Here is a 21,068-nt window from a genome sequence, read left to right on the forward strand (position 1 = left end):
TGAAGTCATTTGATGAATGGCAAGGACACACAGCTTAATCGGATAAGTGAAAAGTCAGTCATAGAAAAAAAAATGCTATATTTATTGGCTTTCTTTTTGTCCACCTGCAAAAAACTTTTCTATATGTGCTACTTATTAAATAAATGTGCTACATAAATAAATAAATAAATAAATAAATAAATAAATAAATAAATAAATGTATAATTTCATTAGAACAGTATGATTGTTTATCTGATTTTATTTTTAAATAGAACATTTGAATAAAAATGGTATCTGGTATATGCTTAAGTAAATTTTGCCAGTATTCCATTTACACTATTGATTATTTGTCAATGGTAGATCAAAATTCTGATAAGTAAAACGTCGAAGAGGATCATAAAGCATGACAATGAATTATAGAATGTTAAAATAATGGTATTATTAATCCATGACCTAGTGAACTAGTATTGATGTGTTTACTGACAGAGACCTCAAAAGTCTCTAAGTCCCTCTGGATAATGACGTGTGCCACCAAGTGGCAATGTAAAATAAAGAAAAGTATAAATAAGCAATCCATTCTAGCACGTTTTATTCTGATAAATAGGATGTTACAGCACACACAATCTTCTATTCACTATCAATCCAAATCTACCAAGGCATTAATGAGGTACACACAAATGCATAGAAATTATTACAAATTTATGCATAGAGTAATAATATTCTCTAGGCCTGAAAACAAGAACAGTGCTCAAGTTCAAGTTGTGTCAAATGTTCAAATGGTGTACAATTTGAGATGAATTATAAAACCGGGATGACTGTAAAGACAACGAAATATACCAGAGTGCTCCATGGGAGTTTATGTTACTACATCACTAGTTAAAAGGGGCACATACTGAAGTGTGAAAACATTGAATTGCCAATAGGTGTAAACAAACCAAGCTGTTTGCTAAAATCCTGTCAGAAACTAATGATCATGCTCGGTATGTGTTAAGATCATCTTTATTAGATCTTGAGAATGGTTAGAGAATATAAAAATACTACCATATTAAGGCAATGAACGAATAGATAGATAGATAGATAGATAGATAGATAGATAGATAGATAGATAGATAGATAGATAGATAGATAGACAGATAGACAGATAGATAGATAGATAGATAGATAGATAGATAGATAGATAGATAGATAGATAGATAGATAGATAGCTGTTGTTATCTGTGTCAGGGAAGTAAAGGAATATGCCCTGGGACAATACTGAATGTGTGCAAATACTTCAATCTTTATTAGAAGTCAAGATTAGTGCAAAATCTTCAAATACAGTAAGAGGAATTCAAGGGGAAAATCCAGTCCTTATGATTTTTTCTGATACCGTTAAATAATTATTCAAAAATAAATAAATAAATACAGTAATGGTTAAAACATTTACAATAGTATCACAGACAGTTTAGCTTAAAAAAAAAGTGCAATATTATGATGCAGTCATACAGAATTTAAGAAGTATGCAATGGCACCATATTTATAGATCTGATCAGGAAAATGTACTTTCAGAATCACCAGCTGCTATATGATCTTTCTCAGAAAGCCGGAGAGGTTGCGAATGACTGAAAGAATATAGCTGAAAGAATGAAAATGTAAAAAATGGAAGTGAGAAAGCAAACAAAGTGCATACTGTAAATGCCAATAGATGTACTGTGCCAATCGATCGGCGGTCCCGTCGATATCCTCTGAGGCATTTTTAATGTGCAAATGTTTCTCAATTTTAGATTCAGGCTTGCAAGCTACCATGAAAAAGTGTTGGTTAGCATGTCAGGATTTTACATGTATTGGGTTCTTATAAAATCCAAAACTACACCAACAACATTTACAGCATTTGATGATTAGATCACTGAGATGCCAGATTGTGGACAATAAATAAAAATCCAGTAAAAGAAGTTTTGTCAAAATATATATAATATATAATATAGGTAGAAAAAATGGTTTCTGTAGTTTCTTAAAGCAGAGTGTGGAAGCAAAAGGTTGTCTAATATTTAAATTTCACGGTTGTTGAAACCTTGTACGTCTGTAAATTGGCTACGGTGTAAAAGCCTTTTAGACGCTTTGTTACTGATTGGTTTTTCTTGCAAAGCACTGTCTTTAGCGTTATTTAGCATTAAATCATTCTGGTAAGATTTAGCCTACCAGTGAAAGTAAATAGATGTCATGTAAAATATTTTTACATTGTGCATGCTCTCGATGAGACCTTTGTACAGTACAAGTATTGGAATTAACTGTGTGTTTCACATAGCAGCATCAGCACACTGCATTTCCACTGCATCAGTCAGTGATGAATGTATACATCTCTCCTCCTCTTTCCAGCCTCATCATGTCTGTCGTTGTCCCTCTCCTTGTTCCTGTCCCTGTTTCGCTCTTGGCCCTGGTAGTGATCAAGGCTGTAGTAATGTTTAGATGACTCGTAGTGGTGTAAAGGCAGTGTCTGTTCATGAACGGAGCGCAGCATCTGTTCATTAGGAGAGCGTAGCTGTCTCTGATGACTATGCTGCCTGTTGCGCTGATTGTGCTTCAGCTTATAGTCTTGTCTATAGTCATTTTGAATGTCCGTGCTCTTGCGATGGTGATGGTGGTGTTGGTGGTGTTGGTGGTTTTGGTCTTTATGGGTTGTAATCTGTGTTGCCTCAGTTTGGTCCAATTCTTCTTTGTCTAGTAGTGCACGATGGCTCTGAGGATCTGAGTTTTTACTGGCTATGTTATCGATGTCCATGCTTTGTAAGTGGGCAGGGTGGTGATTGTGCTGTTCGGTGTGTTCTGTACTGGTGCGGCGGTGATGGTGATGGTGGTGGTGACGATGGTGATGGTGGATAAGTTGGGATCTCTTCGGCTCACTCTTCAGTAGCCGCTCCTCATCAGCCGCCTCTTCCCTCACTACTTCTTTTTCATTCTCTTTCTGCTCCTCATTCTGTGGATGTTCTAGTTGGTTCTCCAGAGATCCTTTCCTCTTAGTAGCCATCGTCCGCTTGCTTTTGGATTCATCCTAATGTCAAAGATTAGAATAATAACACAAAATGAATCCTGTGACATTGCAACTTTAAAAGATTTTAGCTACTGTATATCTGTTCGTTTAATCACTTTTATTCATTCTTTCTAGAGTTATTCGAGATCATTTTTACCAAAATTAGCTCGGAACAAAAATAAAAAAAACTGTCTGTAATTAATTTCATTTAATATTCTTCATTATATGTATGCAGAGGGGTCTATTGCTCTAATGAGGACTACGTTTACATTAAATTTTATAGAATGATTATTGACATTTATAAATTAGACTTTCCAAAAAAGTGTTCCTAAATAGGACTCATAATATTAATAAGCAGCATTACATGATGAACTAGACTTTTCCAGGTTTGATGCATAATTGAAAGTTTTCTGAGTGTCCTGAATTTGCTACTGTATTTATTCATTGTTATACATAGCGGGTTACAGAAAAGTGATCAGATCATTATAAGACTGATGCCTCTACGATGCTTCCTGACACTTCATATTCCTGAGTCTTACAGTAGTCTGGAAAGCTGACAAACAAATTTTAAGCTATTCATCCATTATCTTCAGTCAGGTTAATGCATACAAATTAAACATATATCTTTAAAATAGGGGAAGAGGAAACTCTACGTACTGTAGCACTAATTAATTGAACGAATCTACTGTTATTTAAGAGGACATCCTATTAAAGACTAAGCCTACTTCCTAAAAAAAGATACCCATACTGTATGGAGCGTTTGCATGATCACTCACCAGAGTTTCTTCTACCTCATATCTGTCTTCTTTAAATAGTGTTAATTGATGGAAAGAAAAAGAGTTATGAATGACAGCACACATAATGGCAAAAGTGTTTCTCCCAACTACTTAATAAAGAAAATATGGAACAAAAAAATCGAATGGATCCCCAATGACTGCGATATGGCATGCGTGTACCTTAGCAGGCGTGGGGCTGCTGGGTACCGTGCTCTCTATAGGCTCCTGTGAAGGCTTGGCTGTCTCCACCTCTGGGGGATGAGTGGCTCTCCAGTAAGTCTCCAAGTACTCAGCTATGTGCTCACAAGCATCTGACAGTTGGTTCTCGTCTAAGATAACATCAAAGATCTCCTAAAGGATGACAAAGCAATAAGAAATGTGAGGGAAGAATGAATCTGTAGCAAAGGTATGCTGAAAATGATTAAGATAACGTGTACTGTATATTGTAATGAAATGTGTATACTGTAACGCTAAGTGCAACAATAACAATTTAAAACAACAAATGAACTGATTATAATAAAAAGAAACATTAATACTTCAATTAAAAGTACATTTTGACTTTATTTTATAATCCTAATTTTTTTAGTTAAGTAGCATAGCAAAACAATGAAAAGTTAATCTCTGCCAGTGCAAATTCAATGAGGACATTTAAAAATAACCGTCGCTTCATTATAACATTAAGCAAGTCTCTAATTAAGCCCTCGGGCAAAACACAGATGAAACATGTCCAAAAAATAAATAAATGGATAAAATACATTCGTATTCTAAAATATAATGCTATAAAATTTCAGGGAAAACGTACATTGGGACACTGTGCAAGTTTATCTGCAGCAACCATCTGAACATTGAGATGTTTGGTCTGGGATTTCCCTCTGGTCTTTATCAACCTGGTGAGAACCTGAAGCACCAGATAAAGAAAAAGACAAAAAAAAAAAGTCTATTAATTATAAAAATTAAATTATACATTAAAAATTATACAGAAAATACTGAGATTTTTCTGCCTCATATTCTCTCAGTTCTGTAAACGTTTTCATTTACTATTACTGTACTTTTGTGTAGCTCTTGTTCTGTTTCATCTTTCAGAACCACTACAGGCAGTGAGAATATCCTGAACCCTGAGACATGCAAAACAGTAACATATAAAACTATTTGCACCTGAAAAACACTTTACACATTAGTCCAAACTCTATATAGATCTCCATGAGTTGCCATTTTGGAGCAACATGTAACAAGTATTTTTTTAATGCTCCTAATAACTTTCACTCATCTATTCTGCACCGAGTGTATTTATAATGCATTATATGCTCATCGCTACATGGTACTAGCCATGAATTGGCTTGTGCTTTCACTACTGCAATACTGTATAAGTGAGTTTCCATCCATTCATCCCACCATGATCCACCCACCATTATCCATCACTATCCACTCAATTTATTTCACTCTGTATATCTTAATTTCTAATCACTTTATAACTCTTCATGTTATTCTTTCTGGTTTTTAAACATCATCCTTGACAGTTTCCTCCACAAGAAGATCTGGCAAATGGACATTCATTCATTCATTCATTCATTTTCTAGCGCTTATCAGAACCACCTCGGGTCACGGGGAGCCTGTGCCGATCTCTGGCGTCATCGGGCATCAAGGCAGGATGGAGCTTATAAATACACCCTGGATGAAGTGCCAACCCATCGCAGGGCACACACACTCATTCACTCACGCAATCACACACTACGGACAATTTTCCAGAGATGCCAATCAACCTACCATGCATGTCTTTGGACCGGGGGAGGAAACCGGAGTACCCGGAGGAAACCCCCGAGGCACGGGGAGAACATGCAAACTCCACACACAAGGCGGAGGCGGGAATCGAACCCCCAACCCTGGAGGTGTGAGGCAAATGTGCTAAACACTAAGCCACCGTCTTCATCCCTCGCCCCCCGCTCATCATGGGATCTCATCATTGCACAACTCTTTATGACACCATGCAAGATGGATCTGACACTGAAAATGGACTTTCTGTTAATGATCACTTCAGCAGAAAGTCTCAGAGAACTGAAAGCTCTTGTATTGGAATTTGATATTTCTTAAGTTTAGATCAATTCATTATCCTATCAGTGTAATTTAAAGCTAAGAAGTGTCACGTGTTATGATCTACAGTACTTCTTAGACCAAACCGCAGCCATCCAACTGTTCCTGTGTTCCAGAGGAAAGAAACATTGAGCTTGTTACCTAGATACCGAACATCACCACCAAGATTTATACATGCCTGAGTATCATGCACATTATTTATGTTCTACAAGATATCAAGTGACAGGCATCTCCAAAAGCTTTCCAGTTATTCCTAAGATGTATCAGTTTGTTAACATTATGAGATAAATACATTATCTAGGTGATTCTGTGAATACTGGATGTTCTGCGAATCCTTGTCATTCAAAACAGGTGCCAACCTGATGAGAACCTGTGAAAGAAAGTTTGAGGAAAAATATGTATTTTATTACAATTACAGTGTAATAATTTGTGGCTTAAACATCTTGGTATCCAGGTGCTTCCTGGCAGTTATCTAGATTCCACTGAACCACAAAGCTACAGTAAGTACAATTACTCTGTGACTGTGAATTAAGACCTTGGGAGAAGAGATCTTGACATAGACGAGAATTGGGGCCAGGGAGGTCTTGCTGAGTTGGAGCGGGTGGTTTATAGTGTCTGCATCCAGAACCACTAGTTGCAGGCTACGTGCAAGCTCAAAAATCCTCTCAATCTCCCCTTGGATCTGAGCTACAGGCACACATAGAGGTGCTTTAGATGAAACAAGAATATCCTATTTAAAGCGTATTTATAAAATAATAATATTAAAAAAAATTAAAAAACAGCTCCTTCTTTTCAGATCATGAAAATTAAAAAGATGATAACTGTCATAGACTCTACTCAAAGAAAACAGAAACCTGTAGTTTATTGATTAACAGACTGTATATGCTATTTTTCTACTATAATGCAGAGGAACAATCAACCACGATATAAGATCATTATATACGATTAAATCATTTATATATCAAAATAAGATCATTATTATGATTAAAACTAAAAACTCATCTAATTGTGAAAATATTAGTTTCTCCCGTATGGAGAAACTAATATTTTCACAATTAGATGAGTTTTTAGTTTTAATCATAATAATGATCTTATATATATATAAAGAAAGCATAAATTCATCGTGATTGATTATATTGATTGTTACATATATAACTGTATATTGGTTCTGTAGCATTTTCTGGTTAACTGGTTTAGGAGGAATTGGAACTAGTTTAGGAGGAATACATACCAGCGGCATCTAAAGCAGTATGTGGAACAAAGTGAAGAAAAACAAATTAGATTCTACTATAGAATGTCCGTAATTATTTCTACAGTTTCATAAACAAGGGATTCTATTTAAACTTATGTAATTGTGTCTAAAATACAATAATACTATAATATATTCTAAGTAATAAAAGTGAATTGACTTTTTGCTTCATTGACAGGATTTCTTGATACTTTAATAACTTTTTAATCAGGACACAGAGTATAGTTTGGTATCTTACCAAGGCTAGAGCGTGTGTTCGAGCGATCCATTATAGCATGTTTGCTGGGGTTGTTTAAGATTGAACGCTTAGCAAGAGCAATGTCTGCCATCACTCGAGTTATGGTTATTCTATCAAAAGACAAAAGAGACAACAGATTTCTCACCATATAGATTTAATACACTACAATATCATTTAAATCTGAATTAAATATAAAAAAAGACTAAAAACATGATTAAACACAACATTATTGCAAAAGATTTTCTAGTCACATGAAGTAACTACATACCTGCCTTCAAATCTGTGTTTTAAAAAATCAAAGAGGGCCTTCTGCATCATGTCTGTAACCTGCAAAAGCATATATTTTATGTATTTATTTTTTGTTTTGTTTTTTGTACTGTGTATGTAAATTGCAATATACAAGTGGTACAGCAGAGGGTGCAATAACCACTAATGTCAAATAGCCCTTGTGCAGCATGAGTTAAACATGACAAAATTCTTCCAAACTGCATTTATTATGTCTTGCGTTGGTTTGGAGATACAGTGATATAAGATGATATGTCATAATGAAGTGACTTAAGATGACCAGATTTAAGGGGCTTTATTTGATGTATGGATTCGATTGCAACATCAAGACATCCCATAATAAGCTGAATGCCATTTACAAAAATGAAGGCCCTAACAAAGAGTCTGACAGTAAAAGAGCTTCATTCACCTCATAACCCTTGAGTGAAGGCCCCATCAGCACGACGGGACGCATGGAAGGCACGACGTCATATGCTGCCAGTTGTTCCCCCTACCAAAGTCATTTAAATAAGATAAATACATTTTAGATCTTATGATTTAAACTATAAGTGAAGTTATTTGATGACAGTCAACTGACAGAGTGAAGCTTATGGGTGATTAAAAGGGTGGCACATCTATAACAACACAACATTTTGGGGAGCTGGAATTAGCTTTGGAGGTACAGCACCAGAGCCACATACTTACTGATTTCTTCTTCACTTGCTGAACTGTAGTGTAAGATTTAGAGAAAATAGATTATATTTAGTACAAGCAGAAAAAAAATATTAAAATAATAATATAACCCATTTACTCACTTCTCAGTGTTAATAACGTGTGCAGTTTTCTGGATTTAGTATCGTTAGACATTCGGCTAGATCAAAAATGGAGGAGGCTTATTCACTGCAAGCATTCAGCCAGTTAACCGTGATTCATCTGAGCTCACCTGTTGGAGGAGGAGTGACTTTCTTCGAGTTCATATCATCTTTGGCAGAGCTTGCTGCTTTGCTGAAGTGACAAGCAAGAAAAATGATAATTTGTAGAAACCTTCAGTGTGTCAAAATTTGTAACACTGCTACACAAATTTTAAGTATTTAGCATCTGACAACAGAAAAGTTGATTGACTTATGTGGTTAGATTGTTTTGGAAAGAAGGAGAGATATACTATACTTGGCTAGAGCTTTGGCAGCCTTTCTGGCTTGCACTTCTCTCCGAATGAGAATGGTCTCCAGATTTACTGGGCTTGGGATAAATCCCACTTCACCGCCTTCTTTCACCAGCCGCCCGATCCACCAGTCGTTGTTGAATTTCTGTAAACAGTAAGATGGGAATGCATTGTAATCATTTTTATGTTTCTAAAAATATTGGTGGTTTACAGGTCAATACAGGTCTAGTCCTCACCTCTTTGACATGAAGGAAGTCTTTAGCCTCAAAAGCAACTCCATGTCCTGGGATAGGAACATTGTCATCGTCGGCAGGGGTGTAGGTGTAGTTTGTGCGTACAGCAAATGCAACAGGTTTAGACTGCCGATGAGAAACAGGCAATTAAATTTGCTTGTTTTAGGTAAGCAGAAATGTAAATTAATTAAAATGGAAAAAATGGAAAAGAAAGAAAAATATCTGTTACAAATTTGCATGTTTCTGATTTTTTTTGTGTTAATAATTTTCATGGACTATTTTTGACTTATGTGTAACTAAGCACAACACCACCTCCAAAGATCATAGGAAAAATATACAAAAGGATATAAAGAAGAGAGGATGGGGCTGATTTCTTTCTAGCCCTGACTGTAGATTTTCCGTGATAAACATATCATTGAAAAGAGAAGATATGATCCCCATTTGGGATTATTTTTTCAGCTCATGTCTTTGACACCTGAAATGTTATCAGCTGTAATTGAGAAGCTGCATGTGAAATACAGCCATAGCTGAAATGTGAAATACAGCCATAATTCTCGACTATCCATGATACTGATAATTGAGAACTGATTACATAGTAATCAATTGATTTCAGAATTGTAAGTAATTTGTTTGATTAATTGAGATTGGTACAGTGGTGTGTTGTCTCACAGGCAGCCAAGATCTCTAGGTTTGACCGTGAGCTTGGGTTGATATCTGTGTGGAGTTCTGAGCATGTTCTCCATGTGGATTCCGTCCAGGTTTCCATAGTTTCTTCTAACCTCCAAAACATAGCAGTAAATAGATTATCTGTGATAAATTGTCCCTAGGTGTGAATGAGTGTGTGAACATTGGTTTCTGTGGTGCCAAGTGATGGACTGCTGTCCCATCAATGGTGTATTCCCATGTTATACCCATGTTGTGCTCCCAGTATTGGTTTAGTGACCCTAAACCAATACTGGGAGCACTTACTGGAAGTATGTGTGAGTGAAGTTGGAGTGAAATCTCACCATTGCTCTTGGCTGACTAATTCATAGTAATGCAGTCAAATTGGATCAAAACTCCATGAGAACATTTAAGTGAAAGTGACGTGACATACTGTACGGTGACCCATACTCAGAATTTGTTCTCTGTGTTTAACCTATCCAAAGTGCACACACACAGCAGTGAACACACACACACACACACCGTGAACACACACCCGGAGCAGTGGGCAGCCATTTATGCTGCGGTGCCTGGGGAGCAGTTGGGGGGTTCGGTGCCAAGCTCAAGGGCACCTCAGTCGTGGCCGGCCCGAGACTCGAACCCACAACCTTAGGGTTAGGAGTCAAACGCTCTAATCATTAGTCTACGACTTCCCCATTTACTGACCACATGTGCTATTGTTCAAATGTAATAAGAAATAAGATGGTATAATATTTAGTACTACAGCAAGAAAAATGTCTTCGTCAATGTTAATGCTCTTCAGGTCAAAACAAATCTGATAGTCGTTAATGCTGGCTGTTTTATACTCATGGTTAATTCACATCTCAAATGCTTCAGGTTCCATGTACAGCATTGAAATGCCATCAGGTGAATTAATTACATGCTCCATTTTAGACAACAGGAGAGAGTGAAGAGCTAAATTCATGCAGTCTGAAAAAATGGCATTACAGGCATATGAGAGGTGAAGGTGAGAGGTGTTCCAGTTAACACTGCATGTCTTTTTGTTTCTTAATAAGCATTGTGAATTTCACCAATAAGCTAAAGCTAAAGCTACACAGCATAATTCAGGCATCAAAGTCATTTTGTTTAAGAATTAAATAAAGCAATTAGCTAACATTACAATGCAGATTGGTGACTTATCAGATAGATTAGCCTCTACTGAGATTAGCCTCTAAAGAGCCTCTACTCATTTAGCCTCTACTGGAAGCAGTTTTGAAGACTGGGTTAGATTAAACAAAGCAAATGGTACATATACTGTATATAAAGCTGTAACCAAGGAGGATGTGTAATGTAGCACATCTATGGATAAGTGTTACAGATTATATGTACCAAGTTTTTAGAGTTGGATAAGGAAAGGCTGGGTGTCTTTTAGCAGAGTGATCCCAGTACAACAGCCTTACTTATAGTTGGTACATTGTTTAAAATAGTAAATGTAGATGGTAAAGGATTCTCAGGCTTCCTCCACATGATTACATCAAGTGCAAATACAAAAAAATGTTAGACGAGTATAGTGCAATAAACACACTGGACAATAAATGCACAGGACAATGCACACTGACTATACAGATCAACAGAACCAGGTGTAGGACAGTACCTTCTGGGAGTTGGGCAAAAAATTGCTTCAGCTAGAATGGCAGAGGGCACCTGTCGGTTCACAATCTGCTATTTTGCCAATGCCTTGAAACGTAGGAAGTCAAGTTGCTGACTGGGGCAAATCATTAGCTGTGCAAACTCTGGAGCAAACTCTTTAATTGCTTGTTTTGTCTGTCCCATGCATCCTTCTGTATCCAACTACACCCCTGCTGCCCCTGTTTCTCATGCATCCAGCCACACTTTCCATTGTCAATTATCTACTGTATACGCTAAATCCCAATAACCTAGCATGGTCACCAGCTGCCTCTCAAGCAAAGGACCTTCTTAGCTAGATAGGTAGTGTTGAGAATCCAAGAGAGGTCTGCACATCCAACTTGCTAACCCCATAACTGGCAAACCATACCACATTTCCCTCATCAGCCTTTCCCATCCTTTATTCTTGTTCCTGCTCTCTCTCTCTCTCTCTCTCTCTCTCTCTCTCTCTCTCTCTCTCTCTCTCTCTCTCTCTCTCTCTCTCTCTCTCTCTCTCTCTCTCTCTCTCTCTCTCTCTCTCTCTCTCTCTCTACACACTTCTCAAGAACATACAGTAGCCAAAGAAAAGCCTGGGTAGTTGTGCTGGAACCTATGTAAGCTATGTCCAGATTTAGTGCCCCATTATAGTGTTGGCATTCAAGAAGATATGTCCACTAATCATGGCAACCAGTGGGAAGACTTTTCTTTTTTGTTTGTGGCAGATTTTATTGTTTAGTATTAGCTACTAGTTAGAGTCACTCTCCCAAATAATCTGGAATCTGGAGCGGAAATCCCAAAAAAGAGTCTGGAGGATCATGGCACCACTTTCATGTAGTGTCACACACACTATTCAAATTGTTCTAATTATTGGCCAATTTGCATGTGTTTACCATCCCCAGAGGGATAGACTGGTGATTTAATTAGTCCCTCAAAAATATTATTCATGTTCACAAGGCAGCTGGAACTGGGTTAATTGGATAGGACCTGTTGTTTGCGGTAGGAGCATATAACAGGACCTACTCATTACATCAGACTTAAATATAGATAACACAGCCAAGCCTTTGGCATAAATAGAAATAACATAATACAAAAAAATAATTAATTTTTTTAAAGTAACAGCCATTAAATAAACATGCAACCTCCTAAATTCTTTTGTGAATTGGTGATTGGTGAAGTGTATCCCTGAAAGGATTGAGGTGAACAGGAATTTTAGAGTTACAGATTATAGTTAAATGTCTTTTCTACAGTGACCGCTTAGACGGATATCACCAGGAGTTAAATATAGATCACGATTTATTCGTAAGACATATACACCTGTCACAAATTCCTCCTGAACGCTATGTTTCCCAGCATGATTGCTATTGTGTGCGCTTTTACTAGCACTGTTGTTTTGGTCACTCCTCTTGTGTTCATCCCTGTCCTAATAATTGGTCTATTCCATAATGAGTTCTCATTTCAGCATTTCTTTACATTTATGCCATTTAGCAGACACCCTTATCCTAAGTGACTTACAACTGAGCAACTGAGGGTTAAGGGCCTTGCTCTGGGGACCAGCAGTGGTAGCTTGGTGGACCTGGGGTTCAAACCCATTACCTTCCGATCAGTAGCCCAACACCTACCACATTAATTTGCATATCTATATCTCCTGTTTCTTTGTTCCTGTGTGACACTGTTATTAGTGTCTGTTTATCATTTTTATTTTCTACCACTGTATTTTCTGATTTTCCAAATTGTGGCTGCACTTTTGTCTCAGTCATGGATCTGTCTCCCGTGAGACTGCTATGAACATTGATGATGACATTTTAAATAACATTTGTCCTTCATAAATAATCCACTGAGTTTACCAATTGCATCCAATCCCAGACAACCCATTACAAATCACTGCAATGGATTTATTGTTGTGTCTGCTCTTTAGACTGTATATAAAAGATGTCCACAGGACAGTGCAGTAGAAACAATACATGCATTTATTGCACCTTTGTAAGAAATAAAGTGTACCTTGGCCTTATCCAGCTGGACCTGAGCATTTTTTTCCTTCTCCTCAGTAGCCCCTGAGTCCTGACGGTCCGCCGAACCCTGAAAGAATAAAGAAAAAGTGATTAACCTAAAATCTTTCTATACTTATACCTTTAACCTCCATGTTTACTGAGTATATTCTTTATGTCCAGGTCGGTCATACTCACCATATAATGCAAAAATAGATAGATGACATTAAACCAAAAGCAAATACATTAAACAGTGATAATTTGCAATATGTATATGCCACAATAGTACATTTACAGCATTTAGCAGACACTCTTATCCAGAGTGACTTACATTTTTATTTCAGTTTATATATCTGAGCAATTTAGGGTTAAGGGCTTTGCTCAGGGGCCCAGGAGTGGCAACTTGGTGGACCTAGGATTCGAACCAATGACCTACTGTACTGATCAGTAGTCGAACGCCTTAACCACTGAGCTAACACATCCCTACAATACAGTACAATAGTAAACAGGTCATGGGTGTGTTCTGTCAAACTGCTGTAATGTCAAATCATCTCAATTTCCTTTTTACAAATTCCTTTAAAAAGCTAAAGTGAAGTGCAGTGCAAGTTTTTGAATACTATGAGAGGAGACTGACGTGATACAGATGAGCTTACTGCTTTCTTTATCTTTTACAATGTACTATGATGCTATTGACATAAATGTAGAACGTTTTATTTTTAATCAACATTTCTTAACAGAATCTACAAGAAGTCGATGGCATGAATATCGAGTTAATATAGATATCTAAAGGTAGTAAAAGAGGTAGAAGGTCAAGGTCGTCTCTTCTCTCTTCTTGTTCTCTTTTGTGAGTGTTTACTCATACTGTATGTTTGTATTAAATTTTGCTCACCAGGTTATCACTTAACATTCTGAGTTTGTTCTCAGTAGTGATTTAGTATAATTCATTTCATAATTTCTTAATAGAGCACATCAAGTACCGTTTCCCAATTTCTTAGTCATGCATAGGAGCTTTTTTTTAAACTCTTGTATTCCATAGGCATCTGTTCGCCCAGCATCACACCTCCTGCTACTCAATGTCATGCCAAGCTCAGTACAAAACAGTGCTGAATTATTAAACAACAATATAAGCTGCTCAGGCTTATAATGCTAAAAGGCCATGCTACTTATTCTGTCTCTTCCTTTGGGTCATGACATGGAAATTTCAAGCAATCGGGAAGTCATGCGAACAAAGCTTTTGTCTCTGTGGAATAGCATCTGATATATAGTAGTATATTCAATGTATACTATAAGAGACATCTACTGTATATACTATAAGAGACATCTATATTCAGACATATCTGTGTTTGCATATTGCAGTATAATTACATATACTCTTGTTATATTTCAATATTGATTCTGTCCTAATTGAATAGCTAGACTCATTTTACATTCATTTTCATTTTTAATTTACTTTTTTATTTTTATTTATTTATTTGTTTATTTTAATTCAGAGGCTCTTATGGGATACATTTTCCCCCTAAATAACTGGATTTTCTCGAATGCCACATTTAAATACTCCTGTAAAGGATATACACATACACTTGTTTGCATCTCATTTGATAAATGAGGCCCATTGCTGGCAAAATATATTTGATTGATATTGTTGCTTGATTTAACACTTACACTTAATAACTGACTAATAACAGCTAAGAACAATGTATATTTGAAAGTGGGATATTCTGCTCAGGCTTGTGTGGCGTACATGAAACATGAAAAATACTTCCTCAATACATCCTAATAAAACACCTTAGTAAACAAATTTAGACTAATTTCCTGCCTGTGACTAAATTAACACTGGCAGTTTGTCTGCATATTAATTTAGGGAGATTTTAAACCTGTAGTTTAGTCCGAATTCAGTTCGGTTGCGCTGGAACTGCACCATGATTCCACATTCTGACTTCAACACTTGTTTAGGATGTAAAGTAAGCTGGTTTCCACAACACACATGTATAATAGAAATATTTTGATTTTATCAGCCTCTAACCTCAACAGGTATTCCCTTATTATTCCTAGATTATTTAGTGGCAGGACACGTTATGTCACATATCTGTGTTAACTTCTGACTCTCACTTTCTTCCCGATTAGTTACACTGTCATAACTAGTTCTGCTGGAGTCCCTGTTTATGATCTGTTCACAATTTACATCCCTTTCCTCATTGTCAAGCTGCATTATACTTGTACTCCTGTTGCCACATGGTGCTGCCAGATCCTGACTCCCTCACTGCTGTTGAGAGCATCACTACATGATAGCCATATGTTTGCATCACACCCAGTGTTCCTAAAATAAGATCAAGATCCACTTCAACCCTGACCATAATAAAGTGGTTACTACAGATGTATGAACAACGAACTACATGAACGAACTACATGATGAGTGTTTTGACAGAAACACCAAAACTGTGCTAGATACATTTAGGCCCTCTATCACTGCCTTACTGTTGTTAGTCATGATTGCTTCTCTGTAAGGAGATTAAGATCACATAGGTCAGTCCAGGATTTAGAGAGACAGAGGGAGAGACAAATGCAAAATCCTCTTGGTCAAGCAGCCTTATGAGACTGCAAATAGAGTCATGCACCATTTCAGAGAAAAACCAGGAAAACTTTCTTTCTATCTAGCAATAAATGGTGTTTTTTACTGTTCAAGAATGAATAAACTGTTTGCTTTGTAAAAAAAAAAACAACAACAACAACAGTGTGTATGTAATTAAAAACCTTTCAAAAGCCATGGATTTCAACTTAATTATAAAGACATTTCTACTAAATAAAATCTCACAGTATAATAACTGAATAAAATTTTTCCTTCATTTAATACAGCTTACAATTCCACACTCACAAAGGAGTTTGAATAACCCTGTGTTGCAAAATATGTTTGCAAAGTTACAAATGATGTGTAAAGGAAGCTCAGTATCAAAATTTCTCTCCTTATAAAACCCCATCTGGGTTTCTTCTAGGTTTCTGGGTTTTTGTGGGTGTGCCTTATCATCATGGTGTCCTATGATGAACTGGCATCCAGTGTATTCCTAGCTGTTTTTCCGCCCAGTGTTTCCGGTATGTGCTCCAGGTCCACCATAAGCTAAACAATATACAATATCAATAAACAATACAATACAGTCTCAATCTCAATACACGGCAACTAAAATCAGTGAAGAGGAGATGCTCAGGTTCGCATGGATTATATCTGAATGCAACAGATGGCCCTCTCCTATATAGCCCACCTCATCAACCATCACACAAACACACACTCAGACACACACAAGCAATACTCCAAAGGTCATCTTACCTTTTTCTTGGGTGGCATACCGACTATACTTGTTTGTTGCTTGTCCCTCCACGACTACTGCACAAGTGAACTGTTCACAATCTCACTCAGTAAAGTACATGAGATCCCCTTTAATCCACTCCTTTCTAGTACAGATGACCAATTTCTCGAATGTGTGTGCTAAAGCAAGGCTCGATTTCTGTGTTTGGTGACCATTGTTTTCTGCTGCTGTATAGCAAATGCAAAAAAAAAGGAAAAATAAGAAAAAAGGAGCGTTTAACCGGCAACACAGAAAGCTTGAGCGCATCTCATACTCTGCCAGTGTGTGTGTGTGTGTGTGTGTGTGTGTGTGTGTGTGTGTGTGTGTGTGTGTGTGTGTGTTTGGGGGGTGGGGGCACTCAACGGCTTTGAGGGCTTATTTTTCGAGCATGGCATCTGTTGCTTTCTCCCTGCATCCTTCTATGACCTGAACTCCAGCAATCAACTCACAGCCTGATTCATCCAAATTTAGGTAGCTAACGAAAATTAACAGCTAGCAAATAAAATCAAACAAATGGAAAAGAAAAATCGAGTATTGAGATTAAAGCTACTGATGAGTAATGTAGGACTAATTGTGTTATTTTTAAGGTTTTAGTCATGTTTTGTTAATATTATCAAAATTTCCATGTCATCATTTATGTTTAATGTACAGAAAGTACAAGCAGTGAATGTACTGAATCCTTGCATTTGGGTCTGATCTGCTACTAAGGGCTTTAATTAAATAAAGATTTTATTTATTTCGTAGTCAAACTGTGTAAAAAAGTAAAATAAACAAATTTTTAAAAAATACAGAAAACACTATAAAGTATCAAACATCAATCCTTACAAAGGAGCTCAGTTTCCACATATATACCCAAGCATATTTCTATCCCTGGACAGTCCAACTAAATTCATGCCAACCTGGATAGAACTCTGTCCAATCTGGCAAGCTGCCTGAACCCCAGGCTTCAACACTGCTGCTCAGGACCTAGAGTAGGAGTGTATCTAAAACATAACAAGGACTTTATGATATACACAGTATTCTACACAGTGGGAAAGAATATACATATGGAAAATTAAAAGGGTTCAACAATACGCTCTAGTCACAATACTGGTGTCACAAATTGATTCAATTTGATTCAAAGAATATTTGAATAGAGGTTGAGGAAAGAAAAATTAAGATGGAAAAGATCCCATTTTTTCTATATCATTTTGCATATTAAAAAAATGGCCATTTTAAGGTACCATTCTTAGGTACTATAGATGACAGAAGTGTGAGTGTGGGTCTGATGTTGTATTAAACCTACTGAAGAGAACTATTTAACTGCTTATAATGTGGTTGTGTAACCATATAACCTATAATGTATGCTGTTGCCTCATAGCTTACTTCACAAGTGCAGATAATTCCTGGTATTTACACGGCAGACTCACCAAGAAAGGACATGATCATGTGATCATCATGGTATCTAAATAAATGGGCTGTGCAAAGGGACTTCAGGTGTTTAAACAGTATAATTACATTAGTTGCATAATTAATATAATACTGATATTGAACATTTCGTCACATTTTTGAATCACCGGATCTGGGCATGTCTGGCAGAAATTTCATCATGGATGACTGCTCATCAGTTAAAGCTCAATCCTAGCAAAACTGAACTGCTGTTCATCCCAGGTGATTCATCCCCAGGTCATGATCTTGCTATATCCTTGCACAACGATCTGATCGTTGCTGCGATCCCTCCACTGGCTTCCGGTAGCTGCACGCATCCGATTCAAAACACTGATGCTGGCCTACAAAGCCAAAAATGGACCAGCTCCCTCTTACCTCAAAGCCCTCATCATTCCTCGCACTGCACCCCGCACCCTCCAATCTACCAGCACTGCTCTATTGGTTCCACCATCTCTCAGGGTAAGAGGCAAGTATACTACAAGATTCTTTTCTGTTCTGGCACCAAGGTGGTGGAATGAACTTCCCCTAGAGGTCCGGACAGCTGAGTCACTGGCTATTTTCAAGCGGCGGTTGAAGACCTACTTATTCAGGAAACACTTCACTAGCACTTCTTTCCTTATCTTTTACATTAAAAAAAAAACAAAACAAACAAAAAAACACCACCTTTGACACTTTTTCATTGTAACTTTGAACAAATGTTTTAAACTCATGGTATCTTAAGTATGTAACCTAGTGAACCAGCATTAATGTATTCAATGTTAGAGATTTAAGCACTTATGTAAGTTGCTCTGGATAAGGGCGTCTGCCAAATGCTGTAAATGTAAATGTAAATGTAAATGATGCATCATAAGAGTAAATAAATAGTCAAATGAAAGAAATTGAAGAGATATAAGTTATATAACATGGTGTTTATATGTTACCATTCCACAGACTATTCATTTAAATCAATTCAATTGTATTTATACAGCACTTGTAAAAATGAGCTTTACAGCAATTTAACAATTCAGAATACTGTATGAATTTTTATTCAAATATTAATGTATATTTATCTCTATTACGGTCCTACAACAGTATCTCACAAAGTGTTTTGTTACTCTTATAGGAACAAGTAATTATTTTAATTTATTAAAGCTATTAGTTATTAAGACTGGATTTGTTTGCACTCCATTGCCATGTACTCTCTTAGCTAAAGAACAAACCAATCAAAACAAAATAAATACAATCACCACATATGCAACACCTATTTATAAGAAGCTAGTTATGAAAAAAAAAAGCACATGAATAAATGTCTGTGTTCTTTTTTTAATATTTAATTCGATCTTTTTGTTGGGTAATCGAGAGGGCACATAATATATTTTTGTTTTGCAAACAAAGACACGGTCTAAGCACAGACAGTGAGTCTAAGATGTACAGAATCATTTCTGTGGTCAGATATACTGCAATGATTAGGAGAAGGAAATAGGGAGTATGGATTGGATAATGGCAAAACACCAGAAATGTGTGTGGGCAACAACGCCTTGTCAATTAAAGGCTGACCTTGTTTCCCAAGCTAGCATGTATCTCATTTCCAATAACTCAGTGGTCTAATAGTTTTTGAACTCTTTAGTGTTGTTGACACTCAAATACCTACGACAGGGTTAATCTTGTACAGTCTAAAATAATTCAAGTAACAATAATAATTCATTTAGTGCCAGGAACGGCTTGTGCATATGCTATGAATCACATCTCCAGGTATGATTGTGCCCCACAACCCCCACCTTACACATACACATATCAGACTGTAAGCTTCTTACAGCATAGTGTGTCAGTGTTGTCGCTGCTCTGTAATACACAGTGGACAGAGATTGAGGAAAGAAACCTAGGTCATACTAACATCAACTTAAAAATACCAGCCAAAACAAAAAAAAATTACTTTATAGCTAGATTCCTAGGTGAGCACTTAATATTCTTTGTTCCCATAATCCCTGCTTGTAACGACATGCCATATTTCCATATTTCACTTCTGGTATTCCTGGTGAAATCTATTGTATAACATTCACATTAATTTATCAGTATTATATAAAAAATATTATATAAAATATTATAGATAATTATAACACAAAATTATTGACAGATCTTATTATAAAATGAATAAAACATGCTCACACATACACACACATACACGCACACACACACACACATGTACATATATATATGTGAGTAATTTGGTGAGCGATCGAGGACCACTCTCCATAGTGACTTCTTTTATATTCTGAAACTAAACTGCAATTTTTAATTTTTTTTTTACTTCGCTCAAGATTTTTATATCTGATATAATAATTTTAACTTTAATATAAATTTCTAGTTATCTTGTAATATTTTACTTTACCTTATCTTTACCTTAATGACTGCCGCCAATGATTATGCACCCCATAAGTGTCAAAGAAGCTGACAGGACAGTGATTTAACGTTCCACCAATTGACTAGAGATAATTAAGAGGTAGTTGAGAAGAGAAAAAATGAGAGACATTATTAAGCATATCACCCATGACACTCAGACTGCATGGACAAAGCGAGTATGTTTCATTATGTTTATGTCAGACAGCAGGACAAAGCGAGTATGTTTCAGGATTTCACAACCTCATATATTTTTAACAGGGCCAACATTACCTCTGGAGACCACACATACTGTACTACATCCGTCAGATCGTTGTCAATGCAGGGCTACAGTGCCAAGCATCAATAAATTCCTTATTTGTAAAGCTTCACCTTCTCCTACCCAGGTTTCTCTGAAAACACTGTAATATGAACCTGCACTCATAACATCTGACCCATGCCTATATTCTGGCACCAGGGAATGGCCAGTCAACAGCTAAGAGGAAATATTAGAGAGTGACGGAGAGAAAGATAAACCAGGAGCATTGGCTAACTGTCCCTTAAGCATCATTTGATTCAGCAATGCTCAATATAATCCTCTCATGTATGACAGATCAAAACCAGAGATAATAAGGTGGGTCCTTAACCTGTTTGGTGCT

The 21,068-nt window shown here is 36.7% G+C and overlaps 1 protein-coding gene across 4 annotated transcripts in view; it reads right to left on the reverse strand.

The window, feature by feature from the left end:
* Nucleotides 1–382: 382 nt before the first annotated feature.
* The window catches only part of cacnb2b (calcium channel, voltage-dependent, beta 2b), a 28,194-nt gene continuing 7,508 nt past the window's right edge, over nucleotides 383–21,068 (reverse strand). The window contains exons 1-15 of one of the 4 annotated variants that reach the window (XM_027169284.2): nucleotides 16,608–16,930; nucleotides 13,302–13,379; nucleotides 9,000–9,122; nucleotides 8,769–8,908; nucleotides 8,545–8,606; nucleotides 8,307–8,329; nucleotides 8,032–8,112; nucleotides 7,606–7,664; nucleotides 7,338–7,447; nucleotides 7,082–7,090; nucleotides 6,386–6,537; nucleotides 6,143–6,220; nucleotides 4,565–4,660; nucleotides 3,943–4,113; nucleotides 383–3,007 (exon numbers count right to left, since the gene is read on the reverse strand). In XM_027169284.2, coding sequence (XP_027025085.1) covers nucleotides 2,297–3,007; nucleotides 3,943–4,113; nucleotides 4,565–4,660; nucleotides 6,143–6,220; nucleotides 6,386–6,537; nucleotides 7,082–7,090; nucleotides 7,338–7,447; nucleotides 7,606–7,664; nucleotides 8,032–8,112; nucleotides 8,307–8,329; nucleotides 8,545–8,606; nucleotides 8,769–8,908; nucleotides 9,000–9,122; nucleotides 13,302–13,379; nucleotides 16,608–16,625 — 1,911 coding nt within the window. In that variant the 5' untranslated portion in view covers nucleotides 16,626–16,930 and the 3' untranslated portion in view covers nucleotides 383–2,296. Of the gene's footprint in view, nucleotides 3,008–3,942; nucleotides 4,114–4,564; nucleotides 4,661–6,142; nucleotides 6,221–6,385; nucleotides 6,538–7,081; nucleotides 7,091–7,337; nucleotides 7,448–7,605; nucleotides 7,665–8,031; nucleotides 8,113–8,306; nucleotides 8,330–8,544; nucleotides 8,607–8,768; nucleotides 8,909–8,999; nucleotides 9,123–13,301; nucleotides 13,380–16,607; nucleotides 16,931–21,068 lie in introns of those variants that run through there. The other 3 variants (XM_027169282.2, XM_027169286.2, XM_027169285.2) reach the window with 3 other exon arrangements.

Source organism: Tachysurus fulvidraco, chromosome 1, assembly GCF_022655615.1.
Source record: "Tachysurus fulvidraco isolate hzauxx_2018 chromosome 1, HZAU_PFXX_2.0, whole genome shotgun sequence".
NCBI lineage: Eukaryota > Metazoa > Chordata > Actinopteri > Siluriformes > Bagridae > Tachysurus > Tachysurus fulvidraco.